A 22,222-nucleotide genomic window follows, 5' to 3' on the forward strand; every position below is an offset into this window, starting at 1 on the left:
TGCTATTTTAACAGGCTTTATTTTTAAAAGAAACTAATAATAAAAGAGTTCTCTTCTCATTACTAAAATAAGTTCTTACATTAAATTTTAATATTATTTTCTGAACCATGTTAAAATATTACTGAAAAGTAATGTTAAAAATTTTCAAAGGTAGTTTTGCTTTTCATTGATTCAACGTTTTCGAGAACCTCGGCACCTAGAAAGGGAGCTGAAGCATTCAGCATATTCCTCTCTGCGTGCTTTAGGGACCCACTCGCATCGAAGCAAGAGTCTCGTGATGCCCCACATAAACCATCTCAGCCGTACACGTCACTCTTCTATTTCTCACGATCAACGGTCTATGTTCAACGTCTCTCCACCGTCGCCACGTACCAGCCCCCTTTATAAATGAACCAATCGCTCTCGTACATTATTCACACTGCTTCCTCACTTTCTCTGAAAATCACAGCGACGCTCGGAAAATTCTAAACTGTGAAAGAGTAACACTGCAATGGCAACAATCAAGGTCGTTAAGGCTCGCCAGATCTTTGACAGCCGTGGAAATCCCACCGTCGAAGTGAGTTTCTCTCCGTTGACTCTCTTTCGCCATTCGCTTTTGTCGTTTTCTGTTGGAAACTGAGAAAATGTGCGGGAAAGGAGAGAAAATTAATTTACGTTCCATTTTCGGTTTTACATAGAGAACGTTGATTCGTTACATCACTTGCATCCTGTATTTTTACGGAATGGTTTAAGCGAAGCTTTTATTTCTACATTATGAAAGCGGTTTGTTACTGTTTGGACGTTGAGAAAATGTGCGGGAATATGATCCACATTCTGTTTTGGTGTTACTAGATGATTTGTTTCTATTTTTGTTACGAGACTGGTTTATGCGAAGCTGTTGTGGATTCTGAATGCCGTTTGTTGTTATCAGGTTGACGTTACACTCAGCGATGGAACCTTCGCCAGAGCCGCCGTGCCTAGCGGTGCTTCAACAGGTAAATGATCGGTGTTTGTTCAATAGAAGGAAATGTGTTTGTATGTTCGCTGTTCTTGTGAGATATTGCTTGTCTCGTTCTGTTTGAAGCGTCATTATCGTACCGACCAGGGATTGTTGGGTCTGTAGTGTGGTAGTTGATTTTCTAGAAGTCGAATGCGAAGGTTTTGCATGTTATGTTCATGTTTATCTGTTTCACGGTTCGTTTCATATGGTTGCGGCATGGGTTGGTAGTTCTGAAAGTGGTGTGCCTTACTCGTTTTGCTTTCTGTGAAGGTGTTTATGAGGCTCTGGAATTGAGGGATGGAGGCTCGGACTACCTCGGTAAAGGTGTTAACAAGGTGCTTGACGTTTGATATTCTGTTGTTTCATTTTTATGTATTTACAAGGTCGTTTGACGAAAAGAATGCAAAAATGATAGTCAATAACTTTTTGCATTTACTTTTTTTTGTCGTTTATGATGTGTTGTATCTGATAATAATACCTCATATTTGCCTTGGCGTAGGCTGTGGAGAATGTGAACACAATTATAGCACCTGCTCTGGTTGGGAAGGTATTATGCAGCTTAAAATTGGACTTGTGGAATATTGTTAGGAACATATTAATGGTGGAAATTTGATTTAATTTGTTATTTGTTTTTTGTCTTTACAGGACCCAACCAAGCAGACTGAACTTGACAATTACATGGTACAGCAGCTTGATGGAACTGTTAACGAGTGGGGGTGGTGCAAGCAGAAGGTATCGCTACATGATTTCGTTTGAATTATTGAGTTCGGTGACTGCATCTTATATAGCTGTATTGGGCGTTCATTTTATGCTAATTAGTTTTGCGATATGTTGACATTTTCAGCTGGGTGCCAATGCTATTCTGGCAGTGTCACTTGCTGTCTGTAAGGCTGGTGCTGAAGTGAATAAAATTCCTCTGTACAAGGTATGTGAGGTTTTTCGGTAATAATAACTCTTATATGTGAATCTTGTGATCTTATTATATGTGTTTTTTTATTGTTTTAATTTTCAGCACATTGCTAATCTGGCTGGAAACAAGACTTTGGTGTTGCCAGTTCCTTCATTCAATGTTATCAATGGAGGTTCACATGCAGGAAATAAACTAGCTATGCAGGTAATGTCTATTTAATGCAATAGTTGAACAGGGACAATTTCTGATTGAAATACGTACCTTGTGTCCTCTTTTATAGGAATTTATGATTCTCCCAGTCGGGGCATCTTCGTTCAAAGAAGCAATGAAAATGGGCGTAGAAGTATATCATCACCTAAAGGTTACAGTCCTTTCTTCCTAACTTTTTTTTTTTTTTTTCACAAAAGGAAAAACAGAAACACAAAATGGATGAAAGAATTAACATTCATGGTCATGAATTAAGATGTTGACGTGTTTATCTTACAGGCTGTGATTAAAAAGAAGTACGGACAGGATGCTACTAACGTGGGTGATGAAGGTGGCTTTGCTCCTAACATCCAGGTTTTAACCGGCTAGTTTTAGTTTTATTGATCTTGTAATTATTTAAAAGTACTATATTATTTTCTTGCTTGCATTTAGCTGCTTGATTTATGTTTTCGTATATACCAATATCTTGCAATGTAACATTCCTAAGATGTGTGAACAACTATAATTTTTTGTTACATGATTTTTTCTGTTACATGACGTCAGTTATTCTTATCATCTAGTTCAATACAATTTTATCTCACCAAATCACGTTTGTTTATTTTTTTAGGAAAACAAAGAAGGGCTTGAGCTTCTGAAGACTGCCATTTCCCAAGCTGGTTACACTGGAAAGGTTGAATCTCTGTCTACTGAATCTAATTTAGCACCTTAACATATGGCTTACTAATTTCTATCCTCACAGGTTGTAATTGGTATGGATGTTGCTGCTTCAGAATTTTTCAATAGCAAGGACAAAACATATGACTTGAACTTCAAGGAAGAGGTTGATATCTTACGAACCTTTTCCCAGTTTTTCTTAAATTTTCATTTTTCCGCCATTAAGGAGGAGGTTGTCAAACGCTTTAGCTAGATAACGTTCTACTACCTTGTTGCAGAATAATGATGGATCGCAGAAAATCTCAGGAGACAGCTTAAAGAATGTGTACAAATCATTTGTGACAGATTATCCAATTGTGTCTATTGAGGATCCATTTGATCAGGATGACTGGGAGACCTATACAAAATTAACAGGTGAAATTGGTCAGCAAGTGCAGATTGTTGGTGATGATCTCCTCGTGACCAACCCCAAGGTATGCGTTATTAACTCCAAATTTGTGATCTATGTACTGCAAGCACGTATCATTTTGACATTATTGTCTTTGTTATTAACAATGTAGCGCGTGGAGAAAGCAATTAAGGAGAAGGCTTGCAACGCCCTTCTTTTGAAGGTAAAATCTTTTTTCATATGCTATAGGATCGAATTTTAGACTACCGTGTTATTTAAATATCTTTTTAATCTGAAAATTTGTTTATCCACTTTAAGAAGAAATTTTCATTTTTATACTTCCAATTTTAGGTGAATCAAATTGGTAGTGTAACCGAAAGTATTGAAGCTGTGAGAATGTCTAAGAAAGCTGGCTGGGGTGTCATGACTAGCCACCGAAGGTAATGAATGTTCATTTTCCCCCTTGTATGCATTTGTTCTGTTTTTTTTTCTTACATTGTATTACTCTTTCTAAGTGCAAACTAATGTGTTTCATTTTGTATGCTGCAGTGGTGAAACTGAGGACACCTTCATCGCAGACCTCGCAGTTGGGTTAGCAACAGTAAGTACTCAGAAGTTTTTTTAAAATCGTTTGTTAAGGTTCTTCATTGTTTTAGTAGTGAACCTTTGCGGACAAATTGTGTCTGAATTTTAAAATATGAACATTTAGCATACACGCTGATATAATTTAATCATGCTACGTCAATATCAAACAGGGCCAGATCAAGACCGGAGCTCCCTGCCGATCTGAAAGGCTTGCCAAGTACAATCAGGTAAAAATTACAAACCTTATTAAAGTCTTTTTTGTTCCACGGCCTGAATATATAGTGATTACAATACCTTACGCCATCTCCAATACAAGAATACAACAGTTACAATAGGGTCTTATTTTACTTTTTGTGAACTTATCATGTCACTTATACGAATCTTGTATTGAAACGGAACTTTCAGAAATATCTTAAGTGACATTATTTCACACTAAAAAAAGAAGGTAATATAAAATGGATGTAGAGAGCTTACCTGTTATATTAAGTTGAAGTGTTTGATTTAGCTTTCTTTGGTGTGTTTTGCAGCTTCTGAGGATTGAGGAGGAGCTCGGTTCAGGTGCTGTTTATGCTGGTTCCAAATTCAGAGCCCCGGTGGAACCCTACTGATTATTTAGCATATGCACACCAGCAGCATTTAAATAAGATTCTATCCACTGCATGGGGCTTCACATGTATTTTTGTTTTTTTTCAAAATTTAAACTTGTCTGAGAGTGGGTTTTTTTTGGCGACAAAATAGTATAGCAGTATGTCTCTTTTGGCCTGCCCTGGCTTGGCTTGGCTTGGCTTCTTATAGCCAATTATGAACTATTACTACAAATATTGAATGAATTTTATAGTTTCTACATTCCATTTTCTAGCAAACTCCCCCAATCCTCAAATCACTCTCATCTCGATCGTGTCGTTCAGCTTTACCATCTCATCAATTAGAATTAGCATCTTTAAATTTTGACACCTTAAGCAATATTTGGAACCGGCCATTTTGGCAACACTATTTGTGTTCTAGTTTATATATTTGAGGAATGTGATACTTAAATATATGCAAAATAAAATAGGTTTGATTTAAACTGTGTACTTTGATTTGGATAGCAGACCTATAATTTCTATATTTTTAAGTCAAATGAATAATATTTTTCATTTTTTTATATCAATGAAAACGTAATTTCGATTCCTATAATCGTTATACTAACCTATGATAGATGAAAATATTTAGTTAACAACAATAAAAAAAAAAAAACCAGTTATGAATGAAAAATTGCATTTACATGTATAATAAACTTTTTTTTTTCTTTCAAAAATACTTCTTTCTTTTGTTGGCGTTGGTATTTCTTTTAGAATAAATATATGACTTAGGAATAAGTGTTTGGATTGATCTCTGTATACGGTGAAACAAAACATAATTAAAAAATATTTGAAGTAAGCAAACTAAACATCAATGAGTTGAACTTTTCTAATGTGTTATTTTGCTCATGTTCGCAAATAAAAAGTTGCTATTAGTTGCAAACAACAGTATAACATGGCATCACGTAAACCAAAAAATATAGTTGCCATATGATGGATGTTTTTGATAAATATCTCATTAAATTTAAAAGAAGAATTACTTTTTTTTCTATAGTCAATTTAGAGTTGATAAAATTAACTCAAGTGTTATATTAAATATTTCAATATTTGATACGGGAAAATTCACTCGTAGGCATATTAAGAAACACGAATGAAAATAGTTAGAAACTCAATTCGACAATTAATTTATTAATGTTAAATTTTGAGTCTGTTAAAATTTAAACGAAATATTAAAAGAAAAGGATGTATCTGTTGAGAATGAATCTTCTATAATTTTAAAGATTGTCTAAATCTTTTTCTTTTGTTATTTTTTTATTGGTTAGGATGTAACAAATTTGATTAGTTGTGTGGTGCGTCTTCTCTTATGTATATTAGGGGTTCATTATTTTACTCTAATAGAGTGAGAAACATACCAAAAGTTTTCACATAACTTTTTTTTTTCTTACATTACCTTTTGTTCTTTTTGTTATATTTGTTATATTTTGTTTTGCTATTTTCTTATATGGTACTAAAGTTAAGTCGACTATTAAATGTTTAAAGAAGAGATCCTAAATGTTTGATTCCAATTATTCCATCGACGGACAAGAGGCAACATGCTCTCATTGTAGGAGCCACTCGAGTAGTCCACTGATAATAGATGAGTTTAGCATTGAAGCCATGTACCCAACTCACAAAGTCAATATTTTTTTCTAAAGTTACAAATTCATTTTGCTGATTTCTCTTGCTTGCATTATTCTATTGACTAAAGATTGTTCACCTTGTAGACCTCATACAATTATGAGTACGACAAGACATTAGAGGCACTCAGTCCTTCAAATTTTTAGGGTCACATCAAACATCACACAATGTGCAATGTTCTTCCAGTCACTTGGCCTTACCTTCGATTAAACCGTTTTCATGATGGACAAACTGTTAAATAAAAAAGATAACCCCTTCTAAAGAAATATGCATTAGAATTGTTAGTTGGAACGAGACTTTTAGAATGCAGACTAACATCTACTCTTGCTAACAATGCCAAGAAAGTTTCATTTACTATAGGGGAACCTTTCTATGATGATATAGCTTATTGATGTCCCATTTGACACTTTATGTATCTAACAAACACAAGACTCAATATTACATTCATTCGTCTTCCATTAGGGAGCAATGTTTTTTTTTTTTTTATCAAAAAATATTAGTTGTTGGTTTTTTTATTATTGGAGAGAGTTGAACTTATAATTTCTCCTACCATTTTTTATTCTAAACCCGTAAAACCAATCTTATTTATCTACATTGCATACTGTTATAAATTTTGTCTTTCATAAGTGAACAATGTATATCTAATTAGATTGTCACATTGTTAGAGAAAAGGATGGTCTTTTTCTCCTAAAATTTCTTCCCATTCTTTCTTCTTAGTTGACAAACCTTTATACCAAACCTTTTGACCCTTATTACATTCAAGTTGAAAATTTCTCATATTAACTTTTGAATTAGGACACATGTCATCTAAAGGCTAATTAAAGGCTAATTAAGAATCTTTTATAAATCTTGAAGATGGCTTAATTTTCTTCTTTTTTTACGACTTTTTTTTTTTCTTAGATGTAACAAATTTGATTAATTATGTAGTGTGTTCTCTCATGTATATTAGGTGGTGTGCTTTCTCTCTCACTCACTCTCTCTCACACACACACACACACACACACACACACACACATATATATATATATATATATATATATATATATATATATATATATATTATGCAAAAGAAAGTATAACAAATAAACTTATAACTTAGGTGGCTGCTCCCAATTTAGTAAGTCACCTCATGAGTCGTCTTCATGACATGTGTGGCCAACCAAAGCTTCTCAGTTTGAGGCAAGAGATGACAAAATTTCAAATATCAGCAGTTTGAGATTGATATATAATATTATAATTAGATTTAAAGATTTTTGTAGCTTTTAATTATTTTAGAAAGCTAAAATAAACCCATGAAAAATTAAAACTGATTATTGTTTACTTATTAAGAGGTATTATTTAGTGAAGAAAAATAATTTGTTATTATTTTTTTTTTTTACCAGAAAGGCAAAAGAAGCTGAGAGTTTCGACTCGTGTGGGAAGTGAAAGTGAGGAGAGAAGCGCCACTCCGTCACGCTTTCTCTCTCATCTCTCTCTGTGTCTCTCTCACTGCAATTCCTCTTGGCGAATTGAACTCACAACGCAACTTGGATTGGATCTTATCGTTATTTATTCATTTTGCAATCACATTGATTCGTTCTTGCTGTGGAAAATGGAAAGCGCATCAGAGCTTGTGGAATTCCCATTGTTGCTGACACCAATCAATTCCCACTACAGAGCATGCACCATTCCCTACAGATTCCCCTCTGATAACCCCCGCAAGCCCACTCCCACCGAAATCTCTTGGATTGATCTCTTCCTCAACTCCATCCCCTCTTTCAAGTCCGTTCTCCTCTTCTCTCTTCATATTTTCACTAAAAAAGTTTTTTTTTTCGAACCCGATTCGCCGTTTTTCATCGTTCTCAGCATACCCTTTTGCTCGTTCTGCCCGATGATGGCTTGTGTCTGTTAAAAATTACTTTTTTTCTGTCGTACAAATCGATAGCAAAAATTGGTCGTTTTTATATTTTTTGCTTTTCCTATGATGTTTGATTGTGCGATTTTAACGGTAATCAGGATTGTTTATACTGCTGTCATAGTTACCTCTTGTGTTTGTATGCTAACTTATTTGATTCGTTTTCTTCTGCTTTCTAAAGTGTGTCGACCATTGTTCTTGTAGTTGGATTTGATTTCTTTTTTTTAACCATTATATGTGTTTGTTTCTAATGGTGGTTGGTATGTATGCTGGTGAGAGATGAACCAGATATTCAGGTGGTGTCACCATTACCATTTGTTTGTTGCTTATCGTTCAGCAAAATAGCAGTTTGAACTGCCAAAGTAGTTGGTACAATTGGAGGTCAATGGTCCTGATTATGCTTGATACTTCTCATGACATTTTTTTTAACTTTCTTCACATTTCCTTGGTACTGGTTTGGGGTTAGTTTGTTTGTTTTGGTTTCTTTAGGGACTTTAGAGGTTGCAACCAAAAGTCCAAAACTTACATCTAGAAGATGATTTAAGAGTTGTCTCTAGGTAAGTAATAATGAAGCTTCTTTATAGGTAGTTGAGTGTTTGGTAAATATTTTATGTAAGCGTCTTTAATGAGAGACCAAAATGTCAAGATCATAGTAAAGTCTCTAATAAGTAATAACAATGGATGTTTAAGTTGTTTTAATAATGATTAGTGAATTTGTTGATATACCTTTTTTTTTAATCAACCCAAGCACATCATATGACCAATCAATTTGACTCTCAGTCAAGATTTTAGACGCCCATCTTTGTTCAATTTACAAACTTGTTTTTTCCTAATCAATAAAATATGTGATTTTATATAATTGCATGGATTTCATTGTTTATGTGTTTCTTGTTAACATCATCATTTAGCTTTGGTTTGGCAGGAAGCGTGCAGAGAGTGATTCTACTGTTCGTGACGCGGCCGCTAAAGCTGAAAAATTTGCTCAAAGGTGATCTTTTTATCTACTCTAGATAATAGCTTGTGGTATTGAATTTACTAATTTTGTATTTTGTTTATGCTTTCCCTGGAAAAGATATGCTGACATACTTGAAGACTTGAAGAAAGATCCTGAAAGTCATGGTGGGCCTCCTGATTGCATTGTATGTTCTACACTATAGCTAAAATTATGCCCCAAGCCTCCCTCCCCCATAAGAGGAATTAGAAGATAAAAGCAAACAGCTGGTGATGTTTCTAATTTCCTTCATTGTTTTTCTTTGTGTTGCTGATTTTTCAGCTTCTTTGCCGACTTCGTGAGCAAGTGCTCCGAGAATTAGGATTCAGAGATATATTCAAAAAAGTCAAGGTAAACTGCTATTGGGGATGCCATTTCCTTATTTTATGGAGCTATGGATGATAAAAGGTTGAATAAAAATGTCTTCCTGTTTGATTGTAGTTGAAGAAATTTAACATCTTGCTTGCCCTGTGGAGGAAAATTGAATGGATTTGTTTTTTGTTATAGTTTGTTGAAAAGCTCTTTAGTTATTAGTAGAAGTGGAGAAGATTTTACCATTTATTATCAATTTCAATAAAGAAGAGCTAGGGTGTTATTATGACATTATTTATGCACAATGTAGTTTTATGTCACTTAAGGTATGTTACTCTTCTCTGATTGACTTCAATAGGATGAAGAAAATGCCAAAGCCATCTCACTTTTTGAGAATGTTGTTCAACTTAATGATGCCATTGAAGATGAAGGCAAGCGACTTGAGAATCTAGTCAGGGGAATTTTTGCTGGAAACATATTTGATCTTGGTTCTGCACAGGTAGGATGATTTACTATGCTTTCTTTGATAACTTTGCATAGCTAAATTTTGACTCTTCTCAAACCAGACTTCAAATACTAATTTTTTACCCGTTAAGCTGCCGTCTCTATGAATGTTCTTTTATGTCCATGTTACAATACCAACCTCTTTACTCATTATTCCTTCCATTTCCCTATTATTTGTTTTGGTTTAGTTTAGTTCAGTTATTCTATAAAGAGACATGGTGTGATTGATATCATCAAAATACAATATTTCATAATTTGGTTGGATTGTTGGCATTACTAATGTATATGCTTATTCATTTTTTTGATATTATTTGATTTAGTTCCTCAATGCCATGTGAAGCATAAGGGCACATGGTTTGGTTAATTATCCTTAGTGAAAATACAATGTTCCTTTCCGTCTTCCTAGGTTGCTGAAATTTGTCATTGGTAACTGGATATAATTAAAGCTTTACTCATGTCTGATCTTATTTTCCTATCACACGTGTTGAATTACTGCTATTTGTACTTTATATATTAACTAATTCTTTTTACAATTTCTTGAAGCTTGCAGAGGTTTTCTCTAAGGATGGAATGTCCTTTTTGGCTAGTTGCCAAAATCTGGTTCCTCGACCATGGGTTATTGATCATCTTGACACTTTCAAAATGAAATGGAGCAGGAAGTCATGGAAGAAGGCAAGTGTCATGTGTATAAATTCAAGAGACACAATTTTATCATTAATTATTGAGTGAGTATTTTTGTCTCCTGACTGCCGTTGCTAATGTTCTAATCTTTGCCCTTTATCATGGCAGGTCATCATATTTGTTGATAACTCTGGTGCAGATATCATTTTGGGTATCATGCCATTTGCAAGAGAGCTACTTCGGCGTGGGAGTCAGGTTTGTTGACTCATTCATTTGCAGAAGAAAAATTCACTATGGAAATATTGTGTAGAGATATAGGATAAGGAACCCTTCTTAAGATAAGAACGAAAGATGAAAAAAAAAAACTGAAAAATGAGAAAATCAATGGAGCAAGAATGTCCAATCACTGACAAGCTTACCTGATTTACATGGCCATTTGCACCACATAAAACCCAAATGCATGTGAAATTTCTTTAAAAATATGAGTTATTATTATCCAACCAAATGAATTTTTACCAGATCATTTGTTATCACATGGCCACAGATGTTTACTGGTTTTATTCCATTTTAGTTATCTTTTGAAATTGAAGCTGCTTTTGATATTCTGTTCTTGCAGCTGGCCTAACATTTTACGTGATTATCTATGGATGCAGGTTGTATTGGCTGCTAATGACTTGCCATCTATCAATGATGTGACTTGTGCTGAGCTAGTTGAAATTATATCAAAGGTAATGAAAACAAATATGTTTAAGTTTTTCAAATGGCCATATTCCTCACTAACTCCTTTCAATTTGGTTTCCACTTAACCAGTTGAAGGATGAACAAGAACAGCTTGTGGGTGTCAGTACTTCAAATCTTTTAATTGCTAACTCTGGCAATGATTTACCTGTAAGTAAAATGAGCAATGATATTTGCTATTTAGCAAAATTATGTATTTTAGCTTATGATATTGGATCATTTATCTGACACGATGATCAAATCTTTCTTGAACTTGTTGAAACGGATTACAGGTTATTGATCTTACAAGAGTGTCACAGGAGCTTGCATACCTTGCCAGTGATGCAGATCTTGTCGTCTTAGAAGGGATGGTAAGTTCTTCTAGAATATTGTTTGAAACTTCTACGTGGAGTGGAATAGGGTAACAAAGGAAATGGTTTTAGTAGCAATAGAAATATTGTAGTTTCTTCATTGTTGGAAGTCCCATTTCGTATAGTGATAAGATCAATTCACAATATATAAGTAGATGTAAACCTTACCTTACAAACCGGTTTTGTAGTGTTGAGTTAGGATTAAAATTCACTTCTTAACATGGTATCACAGCCATGAGTTAGAATATATCCTAGCGAAATTTATTGTTTGTTGGATTGATTGTTCCACTCACTATCAGTCTGTAACGGACCATCCATTAATGTCTAGTCTCATGCATGAGATGTATATGACTCGGCGTGAGGGGGGTGGGCTAGAAGTTCTATATCGACTAGAGATAAGAACAATTCACAATATATAAACGGGTTCAAACCTCACCTTACAGGTCGGTTTTACGGTTTTACGGGATTGAATTAGATTTAAAGTTCACTTCTTAACATTCATATTAAATTCTTCCATTGCATTATATTATATCATAACCCCATAACCCAAATACTGGTTTATCAAATTCAAATGTTAAACAAATACTAATCTAATTCTTTTGTCAGGGCCGTGGAATAGAAACAAATCTCTATGCTCAGTTTAAATGTGATTCCCTGAAGATTGGAATGGTAATGCATCTTACCATTATTTTACCTTCTTCAACAATGAAAATTTGAGCTTCTAATGATTCCTTATTTCTTTATTGGAATCCTTTTCTTAGGTCAAACATCCTGAGGTTGCACAATTTCTTGGTGGACGTTTATATGACTGCGTATTCAAATACAATGAAGTTTCATCTTAACAAGCCTTATTCTTTTCTCTACTAATGCTGCACAACCTTCATATTTTCTACCGTTAATCCTTTAGTTTGGTACTTTTTAGAATGTCATTTTAGTGTTATAAAAGGTGATATGACTGAACCATTTTACTTGTAATAAAAAGCGATTCTACATACACGTTTTGTTCTCATGCTGACAGAAAGGTAACAACATGCAGTTAGAAAAATGTTAACCACATACTATTTCATACATTTTTATTTCTTATCAGTTCAAATTCATATTTAAGTAACAAAGTGAGACTTGTTTCTTGTAATGAAGCTCCTGAATTTTAACTAACACCAGAACTGTATCTTTTCTTTGTAAGGAAAACTTCATTTTTCGTAATTTTGAGACCTTCAACTTTAAAGCGCATGTCAATCCTGTTTGCACATATCAAGTTAAAAATGAGTCGGTTTAATTCATCTTATTTTTTTAGTAAGTTAAAAATTTTGTAATTTAATTTAATTTATCACAAGTTTATGAGTTAAGTTGTTTGAGTCACTACAATCATAATGTCCATTTATTTTATAAAACACTGTTATAAAGGTAGTAATTAAAAATTAAGGTATTAAATTATATAATTTAACAAATAAATAAATTAAACTTCTTAAAGTAGTTAAACATTATTAAATAATATTCTCATTTTTAAAAAGATTAAATTTTTAATCTACATGATTTCAAGTACTAAACAATTAAGACATGGTTTGAATTGAATCTTGACTCTTATGTATGTGTTCATTAAATACATGGTTAGATATCCAACATTTCCCTTTTACACAAATCATGTTCATACCTTACTAATGATATTTTAATGTTTAACTTCTTACAAACATACTTTCACCATTGTAGGACTTTTCCAGAAACAAAAAACTTGGCCACTATTGCTGAATTTTTGTGCGTTGGTTAGTGTAGATCTCATGTAAAATCTGCGTAAACCAAAAACAGTAACACTTATTTGCTATCATACTTGTTTTGAAGTGGCACAAATAACCATTATTATGAACATGTGATGCAAAGGCTTATTTTTTTTTTTATTATTGAATAAGCATTAGAAGAAGTATTCGAGAAGGAGTGGATTTCGTACACATATATAATTACTATAATTAAAGGAAGATCCATTGAATCTTTAAGTTGGCATTGTTTTTTTGTAAAGTGTTGTATAATGAAAGTAGGTCTTTAGTCTTAGCCATATTGTTGCCATCATGGGATAATACAATTCTTTAATTCACCAACTATAACCTGTCACAACTAATAAAAGGAATCTACACTATAATTATACTATTATATTATTGCTGCAAAATATATGCGTCATTTTTTTTCATATTTAATTTATCTAAAAAACATCTACTTCATCACTTTTAATAGGTCTATTATTATTTTCTTCATCTATAAAGTTTAATCATGAAACCTTAACATATTCTACTATGATTTCACACATTAAATTTTTTTAGTTAAATATGTTTTACTCCCTCAAATTTCAATGAATTTTGGAATCAGTCATTTTTCGAAACTTTATACCAATTTAGTCCTTCATCCTTAGAAATGTGTGAATTTAGTCATTCTTACCAAATTTTGTTAAGTTTATTTGACATTTTAAACGCATTTTATGATAATATTTGAGTTAACGTTGAAGCGAAAATGTGTTAAACGGTGTAAACAATCCAAATATTATAATGAAATGTGCTTGAAACGTCAGATAAACTTAACAAAATTTGATTAAAAGAACTAAATGCACTTATTTTGAAAGATGAATGACTAAATTGGTCAAAAGTTTTGAAGATAGATTAATTCCAAATTTTGCTGAAATTTGAGGGACCAAAAACATATTTAACCCTTAAATTTTCTTATTAGATAATATTAGTCGTTAGTTTTTGTTAGTAAAAGAGTTTTATAACCTCTTTCTATATAATGTTTTGAGTTTTTTTTTTTGTTTTTCTAAATCTTTTAGGAAGAACCATCAAGTTTTTATTTTGTAAGTTTTTTCTTTTTAATATTTTGGAAATCTTGGAAAACATGTTTAATTAAGAGAATGCTAATACATTTAACACGACTTTTCAATTATTAATCCATCAGAAGATTAATAAATACAAAACTAATGAACAAAACGATAATAAAGACACTAAAAAAACAATTATTATTTCACTAATGTTCTTGTTATTTTACCTTCAATATGTAATAGTTATATGTGCATCTAATTGTCCTCTGCTCAAGCATTTAACATTTGTTTTAGTAATTTTAATTGAATTACACTAAAAGAAAATGAATAGACTAATTATCTTAAATTTTCGAGATCACAATAATTTTAAACACTAAATTAATGAAGATTATTTTGTTAATTTCATGAACGGACTAAAATTAACGATGGTTAGTTAAAATAGTAATTGAAGCGCGTGAGAAAACAAAGCATTTATCTTTTGGCCTCTCTTTTTCTTTTTGAAGATATACATACCCTACCGTATCACCCTTTTGTTTGGTACCCTATGGACCAATTATTATATATACTTTTTCTATATTCTCTTTAAAAATAATTGTGTAAGAATAATTTTCAATCACTATATACAATAAATAATTTTATACCACCAACAATAATATTCTTTGCATCATGAACTCAACCACTAAATTATGAATTAAAATAATTTTTAATTTCATAATTACAAAACTATAGTTTTATATCATGTGGCGTCTAATTTCTTACACGAGTTGTTGTGTCATTTTCATCAAAAAGATTTTCCCATTATCTCTCCTAATTCATCTAAAAAAGATGATAAAGGACATTACGAGAGTAATAACCGTGTTTGAAGTGAATTTTAAGTCTAGTTCAATCCCAGAAAATCAGCTTGTAAAATGAGGATTGCACCAACTTATATATTGGAAATTGACCTTATCTCTAATCGATGTGGACTTCCAACAAGTTGCAATTTTAAATCTCAATTAACAAGCATTCGAATCACAATGAAATTAACATTTTTGGTGATAATAAGTTTTTAATTATAATATTTATTGATAAACAGAAAGATATGAATAAATATTAGAAATATAAAGTGTGATTATTGGTAAGGGGTATCGTAGAATGAAAGACAGTGATAATTACATTGCAAAGGCGAATATACTGATAAGAAAGAAAAGAAAGATTATTGATTATGTGTTTGAACTTTTTGTGTACCCTACTTTGTTGATAACAAATATAAGGCCAATATTCAAAAGACACATGTGGTAATATGTATTATGTAATGATTAACCATAATCATAATTAGTGACACCACCATATAATAATACTCCATAGAAACACACATTGAGGTTTTACCTTTTTCTTCACACATGGATGAATCAATGTTGTTGTTCAATTACAAACCCTAAAGTTCAAATTTAAATTTCAAAATTTTTTGTAATTGCTAGAACTTTAGCTATATATGTCCTAAAATGGCTCACACAAGCTAAATTTACCCATCATGTAATCATGAAAATACAAATGTTTGAATTTCTAATAAGGTGCCTTAGAGTGTGCTAGAATTAGGGTTTTAACATATTTTATTTGAGATTTTTCTTTTCATCTGAAAAATCATCAAAGAAGTTTATTAAATGAATAGTGAGATTTTATGATTTTTAATGGTTTTAAGAAATAATACATTGTTGGGAAATTTTACATTGGATGCCTCAAGTCTTAGAGTGGAACTTATATCCTTGAAGATTTTACTTAAACTTAATTAGTTTAAGATGAGATATAATCTGATTTCAGAGCTTACAGATTTAATTAAGTTTTAGTGTTTAAAATTTAAGAAGAGTTCAATATTGATATACTAAATTTGAAAACAATTTAATTATTTAACTCTAAAAGAATACGATTTTAATCCTCAAATTACCATTAATGGATTAAAAATGTATTTGCAGTCTTACAAATCTAATATATAAAGAATAATATATATATATATATATATATATATATATATATATATATATATATATATTAAAGTTAAATCACTAAAAGTATAATTAAATCAAATAATTTAATTGAATTTAATGGATCTATTTGAGCTTTTGCAATCCAATATTAGGTTAAAAGATAGTAAAAATGATGATTTTTGTCTAACAAGAAAGCAAATGTGAGTATCAACAAAATACACAATCCACTGATGTTAGGTGTGTGTATCACATGAAGGAAATCACAAATATCAAACGTGAGTATCAACAAAATACACAATAATATTATAATATACCACTCAAAATAAAATCACAAATAGCAAAATATTAAACTAATAATAATTTAAATTTAGACATATATTTTTCATGTATCGAATTTCAATCTAGGTAGAATGGTGTAAATAAGATTTTTGATAATAATATTAAATTATTATATTATAGTAAATGAAATGTCCTTATACCATTACAGTAATAAAATTACAGTTATGAGAATGAGTTAACAAAAAATTAATAAAAATATAAAAAATCATCAAAACATTATTCTACATGAAGCAACAAATAAAAATATTAAAAAGAAGTAAAAATGATTAAATGTATCTTATAAACTATTTGATACACTATTAAAAAAAAATAGAACGGACCCCGAAGATATGATAAAAATCTTTAGACATCAAATTAGTTAAAATGTTGAGAGATACTATTTTTTTTTAATGAAATAGTTATTCAAATGAAACAAAAATTAAGGACAAAAAAGAATAAACAAGATAAACTTTTTTATACTACTTAGTAAATGAAGAGTTTATGCATTTCACTCTTAAAATTTAGAGTCAAACATTTTCATATGAAAAAATAAACAATAAATAATCAAATATAAAACCTAAAAAAATTTTGATTCACAAAAATTGATAATACACCCTCTAAACATAAGTCTATAAAGAAAATAATGTGTAATCAATGTTCTAACAAGAGAAAAAATATATTACCGATGTGAGTGAATTTTGTGGATATAAAACAACCCAAATAATTATAAAATGAGAGAAAAAAATGTGTATTAAAAGAAATTTCTATCAAAGATTAATTTGCTAAATTTATGGTAAACTTTTGGTTCATTCCAAGCCGAGTTATTTTCGGTTTCCATTTACAAATAATGTTAATCTTTCACTAAGAAGTTTTACAATCAATTTTGTGCATAGAATAATAAATTCATATAAAATAGCTTAAATTTAATGGTCATTTTTGCATGAGAGGATTTCTATTTATATACATATTGTAAACAATAGTTGGAGCTCGCATACAAAACCCATATTCTTGTGGCCAGCTTAATCAAATTATGATTATCTTTTGTTTGATATCTTGTAACACTAAACCTACTATATATAGAACACCTTTTCTTTGAAAAATCCTTTTATAATATTTGACAATACCATACATTTTCAAGAAGGGTTGATCAATTTTATCAAAATATGCATAAAAAGTCGCGAGTCAATATATATGAAAAATAGCTAATTAACAATTCAAAATTCCATCTTAGTACGTTAGAAGTAGATTTTAAACTTAATTCGATTCCACAAAATTGACTTGTGAGTAAAGTGAGATTTGCATTTTATCTATATATTGTGAATTGACCTTATCTCTCGTCGATGTAAAACTTCTAATACACCTACCATACTAAGGTATATCATCTCATACGTAGAATTAGAAATTAATAAGTGATCCGTTAACGGCTCGATATCAGGTGAAACAAAATGTCCAAAAAAAGCTGGTTAGAATAATTTCTAACTTGGTTCTAATATATATTAATATATATTAGAAGTCATTTACTCTTTTATTGACCTTATCTAATCTCTTTCAACTTCTTATATATTCATTATATTCTTTATCATTTAAACTGCTTATTATATAAAAAACATTACATAAATATTTAAATGTATATTTTACAAAGTACGTGTCAAATAATAACTATTATTTTATATTATCTATTAAACAATGACATTTACAAAATCACAATTAACAATAAAACCACTAAATTCGAAATTAAAATAAAATCATTACCTCTTTATAAGACAAAATAATCAAATTTCACGTTATTGACGTCACATTTTTCCATGGTACCAAACACATTTCTAGTTCTTCAGTACAATGTGGAATGAATACGTTTTTTTTTTTTTATTTTCTGGTACAAAGACGAGAATACCAATTATGTTTTTCTTTTGGAACACTATAATCATGTTCTTCTTCCCCATTAACTGTACCAAACAAAATCCCCAATTTTACTAATACTTTTCCAAATTGGGAATTATATATTTTATTTTACAGCAGGAGTCTTGAATTGTACTCAACTAATTTAAAAAAAAAAGAAAATGCATCCAATTATCTTGGTTGCTTGAGTGAGTACACATGTGTGTGCATGATTTGCAAAAGTTGAGGCATTATATGACATAAAATACTGTGGATGTTTTTTTTTTTAAAAAAAAGGTTTCGATAAAAGAATGAATTAGAATGTGTTGTTATGGCTTTATTTTGAGGTCTTTTAAAAGGTGAATGAGACATAACACCTGATAATACATGTAAAGTCTATGCTTAACAACCACATGCTTTAGGTTAAATCATTTCATCATTTCCTCACCAAAACCAAGTATATGTCTACATAACACCTTTGACTTTTCATCTCAATCATACACTCTTCTTTCTTCTTTCTTCCATTTTTCATTTCCCTTTTCTCTCTCAATTCAATTCTTTCATGTTTATGCTAATTAACAATTCTACATATACTATTTACAAACTGTTGGTGGTTGTCACACACACCTCAATGTTTTCATTCTAGTTAAATAAAGTCTTCAATGTTGTATACATTATACTATATTATATTATAATATAATGTAGGTTTAATTAAATTTTTAAGTTTTTTTTAATAAGTTGAAGTAGTTTTAACTGAGTTTTTATTAGTTTTTTTATTTATTAAATATTTTAATATTTTAATTTTTAATTGAACTTTTATCATTTAATTTTCTGTTAATTAGGTTATATGATCATTATCTTGTTTTGTTATCTTACTTACATGTTTTCACATGTCATTACAAGAAAAAATAGTTTTACTAGAAGTTTATTTTTTTCATTATTAATTGTAAAAATCTCCGTTAAGTAATTTATCTTAATTAAGAATTTCTTTGTAGCTAAAAAATGTGAGGTTTTCTAATTAATATAAAATTTTATTGTGGTTACTGTAAAATGACAAATAATTTTATTGTTTTAATTGAAGATGTGTTGATAAAGAATTTGTCGTACAGTTTGTTGTGCCCACAACTCGTTTTTCATAAAAGTAATAAAAATTATTTATATATCTTTTTAAATTAATTCTATTATAATTTCATATTAACAATAAAACCTCACATTTTTTTTAATATACATAGACAAGTAAGATAAAGGAACCGATACAATATAAAAATTACACATCATCTAGATAAAGAAAAAAAATTAAACAATAAAAACTCAATCGTAAAATAAAACAATTTTATATATTAAGTAAAAAAACAATAAAATTCAATTCAAAACATTTAAAATTTAATTAATTCTATATTATATATTATATGTCACGTTATTATTGAAAGTTGTCACATATCATGTCTAACTTATATATAGAATTTATTTTATTAGAAGTATTCTGATGTATTTTAACCAATTTATTTTTATATTTTACTTAGTTAAGATTGCTATTTTTTTAACTCTTAAACTAAGTAAACAATTTGAAGACTTAGTATGGCATCTGAAATATTATAAGTAAACAATATTATAAGTTAAAATGTTCATGAGTACACGATATATATTTCCTTTTTCTTTGAAGACTTATTATAGTCTTTTAAATATATCTTTTGTGAAGACATATTATATGTCATCTGTAAAATAAAAATGGAAATGTGATTATATAAACAAGTAGCTAAAAAAGTGCTTCATAATAAATATAAAAAACAAAATAATTGAAAATGTATAAATTGGAACGTTCTCATCCTATAACTTAATAATAATTAAAAACATAAATATAAACTATGTCTTTTTCTATCACCAAAAAATAATATATATATATATATATATAATTATAAAGAGTTTTTTTTTCTATTATCTATTATATATTGTAGTATATTGTAGATATCATACAACCAAACATAACAAAAAATGCACTTAACTCTTCATTTAATAATCAATAATTTTACTTTTATATGTAGTGACTGTGAAGCTATAACAGATCCAAAGTTTTGGATTGTTATCAAGTCTCGTACTCTAATATATCTAAAATGTTGTTCAGTTTTCCACATCCACTTGCTGTTACACCTTTGCTATGAATCTAATTTTAGTGGTGCATCCAGGTTGCTTCTAAATATGTTAAGAGTTGCATGTGACAAAATTCTTCCATGATCCCTGCACAGACAAAACAAGCACCAGACTAAAAGTCTAACATTATTAAGATGTCTTGAAAAGAGACAAAACACCGAACTCACATTTTGTGTTTCCAGGTAGGTATTCATGGTCCTTACACAATTCTTTATTTGTGATTCTAGTTATATTTTCAAAGTAACAAAATAATGCACAAACAAAACAAGCATCAAACTAAAAGTCTGACATTGTTAGGTTGTCTTAAAAAGAGACAAAACACCAAACTCACCTTTGTGTTTCTTGATAGGTATTTTTGATCCCTACAGAGTTCCTTATATGTGATTATGATCCAAACATTTGATTGTGCAAAAATAAATATTTTTGTTACATCAACTTTTCTTTGCCTAAAACACAATTTTGTTCTTATGAATGATATCATATGTTCCTTATAATTGAAATTCATACATCCTTTCATAACTTATTTATTCTATTATTATGGATCAATAAATCGCATTAACGTAAGTGATGATGATGATCCCTTGTTGTACATCTTGTTTTTAATAAAAGTAATAAAATTATTTATATACCTTTTTAAATTATAATTGCAATATCATTTTATATTAATAAGAAAATCTCACACTCATATCTTATTATGCTTAGACAAATAAATAAGATATTGAGACAATATAAAAATTACACATCATCCAGATAAGAAAAAAAAAATTAACATTAAAAAGTCAATTGTAAAATATACAAATTTTAAATATTAAGTAAGTAAAGAAAACAATAAAATTTATTTTAAAACATTTAAATATATAAAAGATTTAAATCTAATTAATTATATACTATATATTATATATCATAAAAGATTTTAATTAATTAATTCTACATTATATATTATATGTGAGTGATTATTGAAAGTTGTCACATACCTATGTCTTTTAAGTCTTTTAATAACTTATAGATAGAAGGTATTTTATTATAAGTATTCTCATGTACATTTTAACCAATTTATTTTTATATTTTACTTATTATAAAATACCCATACTATGTATGATAACAAAATTCCATGTTACTAGTTGCAGTATTAGTTGCTAGATAACATGTGTGTGGATGGATGTAACACCTATTCTTAAATATCCTATTTGTTATTTTTTATTGTTGATTTAAAACAAAATATGTAAGATTTTAATAAATTATTTATAAACTTTTTATTTATTTATTTATTTATTATTTAATAATCATTATATATATATATATATATAATATTTGTATTCATATCATAGGTTAATTAAATATAATTTTTTATTTTGAAATATAAAACTGAAATATATTATATGACATGAAGAAAGGATCGTTGTGGTGCTTCTCATTAATATATTTTTGGCATCTTCCGTTGAGAATTTTGAAGGTGAAAATGAGATTATGGATGAAATTATTAGAAGTTGAGAGAGGGGAAGTCAAAATTATAAAATAGAGAAAATGTTGTGAGAAGTGAAATTGCCTCATTAATATTGATACAAAGAGAGGAACATTTTCAAAAGATTTGACTATTCTATATTGAAATACGGAAATCCCACTTAATAATTTAAAAATAATAATTCACATATATCTCTTGACTTTAATAAAATATTTATAGTTATTTTGTTATTTAATACATCACAATATATATATATATATATATAAATATACAAAAATTAATATTTAT

The 22,222-nt window shown here is 29.6% G+C and overlaps 2 protein-coding genes across 2 annotated transcripts; both read left to right on the forward strand.

Annotated features, from left to right (window-relative positions):
- Positions 1-401: 401 nt before the first annotated feature.
- LOC114181232 (enolase-like) lies at positions 402-4,574 on the forward strand. The gene is made up of 17 exons (XM_028067627.1): positions 402-556; positions 911-974; positions 1,250-1,314; positions 1,479-1,526; positions 1,625-1,711; positions 1,824-1,904; positions 1,992-2,093; positions 2,170-2,250; positions 2,376-2,450; positions 2,704-2,766; positions 2,836-2,916; positions 3,029-3,223; positions 3,311-3,361; positions 3,490-3,578; positions 3,688-3,739; positions 3,894-3,950; positions 4,251-4,574. Exons 1-17 carry the CDS (start codon positions 491-493, stop codon positions 4,329-4,331), a joined length of 1,338 nt encoding a protein of 445 aa, XP_027923428.1. The 5' UTR covers positions 402-490; the 3' UTR covers positions 4,332-4,574.
- Positions 4,575-7,348: 2,774 nt separating this feature from the next.
- Positions 7,349-12,463, forward strand: LOC114182692 (uncharacterized protein At2g17340-like). Its single transcript, XM_028069607.1, has 12 exons — positions 7,349-7,721; positions 8,777-8,842; positions 8,927-8,993; positions 9,128-9,196; positions 9,516-9,656; positions 10,205-10,333; positions 10,451-10,537; positions 10,936-11,010; positions 11,093-11,170; positions 11,293-11,370; positions 11,977-12,039; positions 12,132-12,463. Exons 1-12 carry the CDS (start codon positions 7,552-7,554, stop codon positions 12,210-12,212), a joined length of 1,104 nt encoding a protein of 367 aa, XP_027925408.1. The 5' UTR covers positions 7,349-7,551; the 3' UTR covers positions 12,213-12,463.
- Positions 12,464-22,222: the final 9,759 nt, after the last annotated feature.

This window comes from Vigna unguiculata, chromosome 4 (genome assembly GCF_004118075.2).
Source record: "Vigna unguiculata cultivar IT97K-499-35 chromosome 4, ASM411807v1, whole genome shotgun sequence".
Classification (NCBI taxonomy): Eukaryota; Viridiplantae; Streptophyta; class Magnoliopsida; order Fabales; family Fabaceae; genus Vigna; species Vigna unguiculata.

Excerpts from the sequence above, each read along its gene's own strand:
- LOC114181232 (XM_028067627.1), top strand. The coding sequence starts at position 491 with ATGGCAACAATCAAGGTCGTTAAGGCTCGCCAGATCTTTGACAGCCGT. Across the intron at positions 2,251-2,375 it reads AAGTATATCATCACCTAAAG|GCTGTGATTAAAAAGAAGTA; the intron begins GTTACAGTCCTT and ends TTTATCTTACAG. Across the intron at positions 3,362-3,489 it reads GCAACGCCCTTCTTTTGAAG|GTGAATCAAATTGGTAGTGT; the intron begins GTAAAATCTTTT and ends TTCCAATTTTAG.
- LOC114182692 (XM_028069607.1), top strand. The coding sequence starts at position 7,552 with ATGGAAAGCGCATCAGAGCTTGTGGAATTCCCATTGTTGCTGACACCA. Across the intron at positions 8,843-8,926 it reads GCTGAAAAATTTGCTCAAAG|ATATGCTGACATACTTGAAG; the intron begins GTGATCTTTTTA and ends TCCCTGGAAAAG. Across the intron at positions 9,197-9,515 it reads ATATATTCAAAAAAGTCAAG|GATGAAGAAAATGCCAAAGC; the intron begins GTAAACTGCTAT and ends TGACTTCAATAG.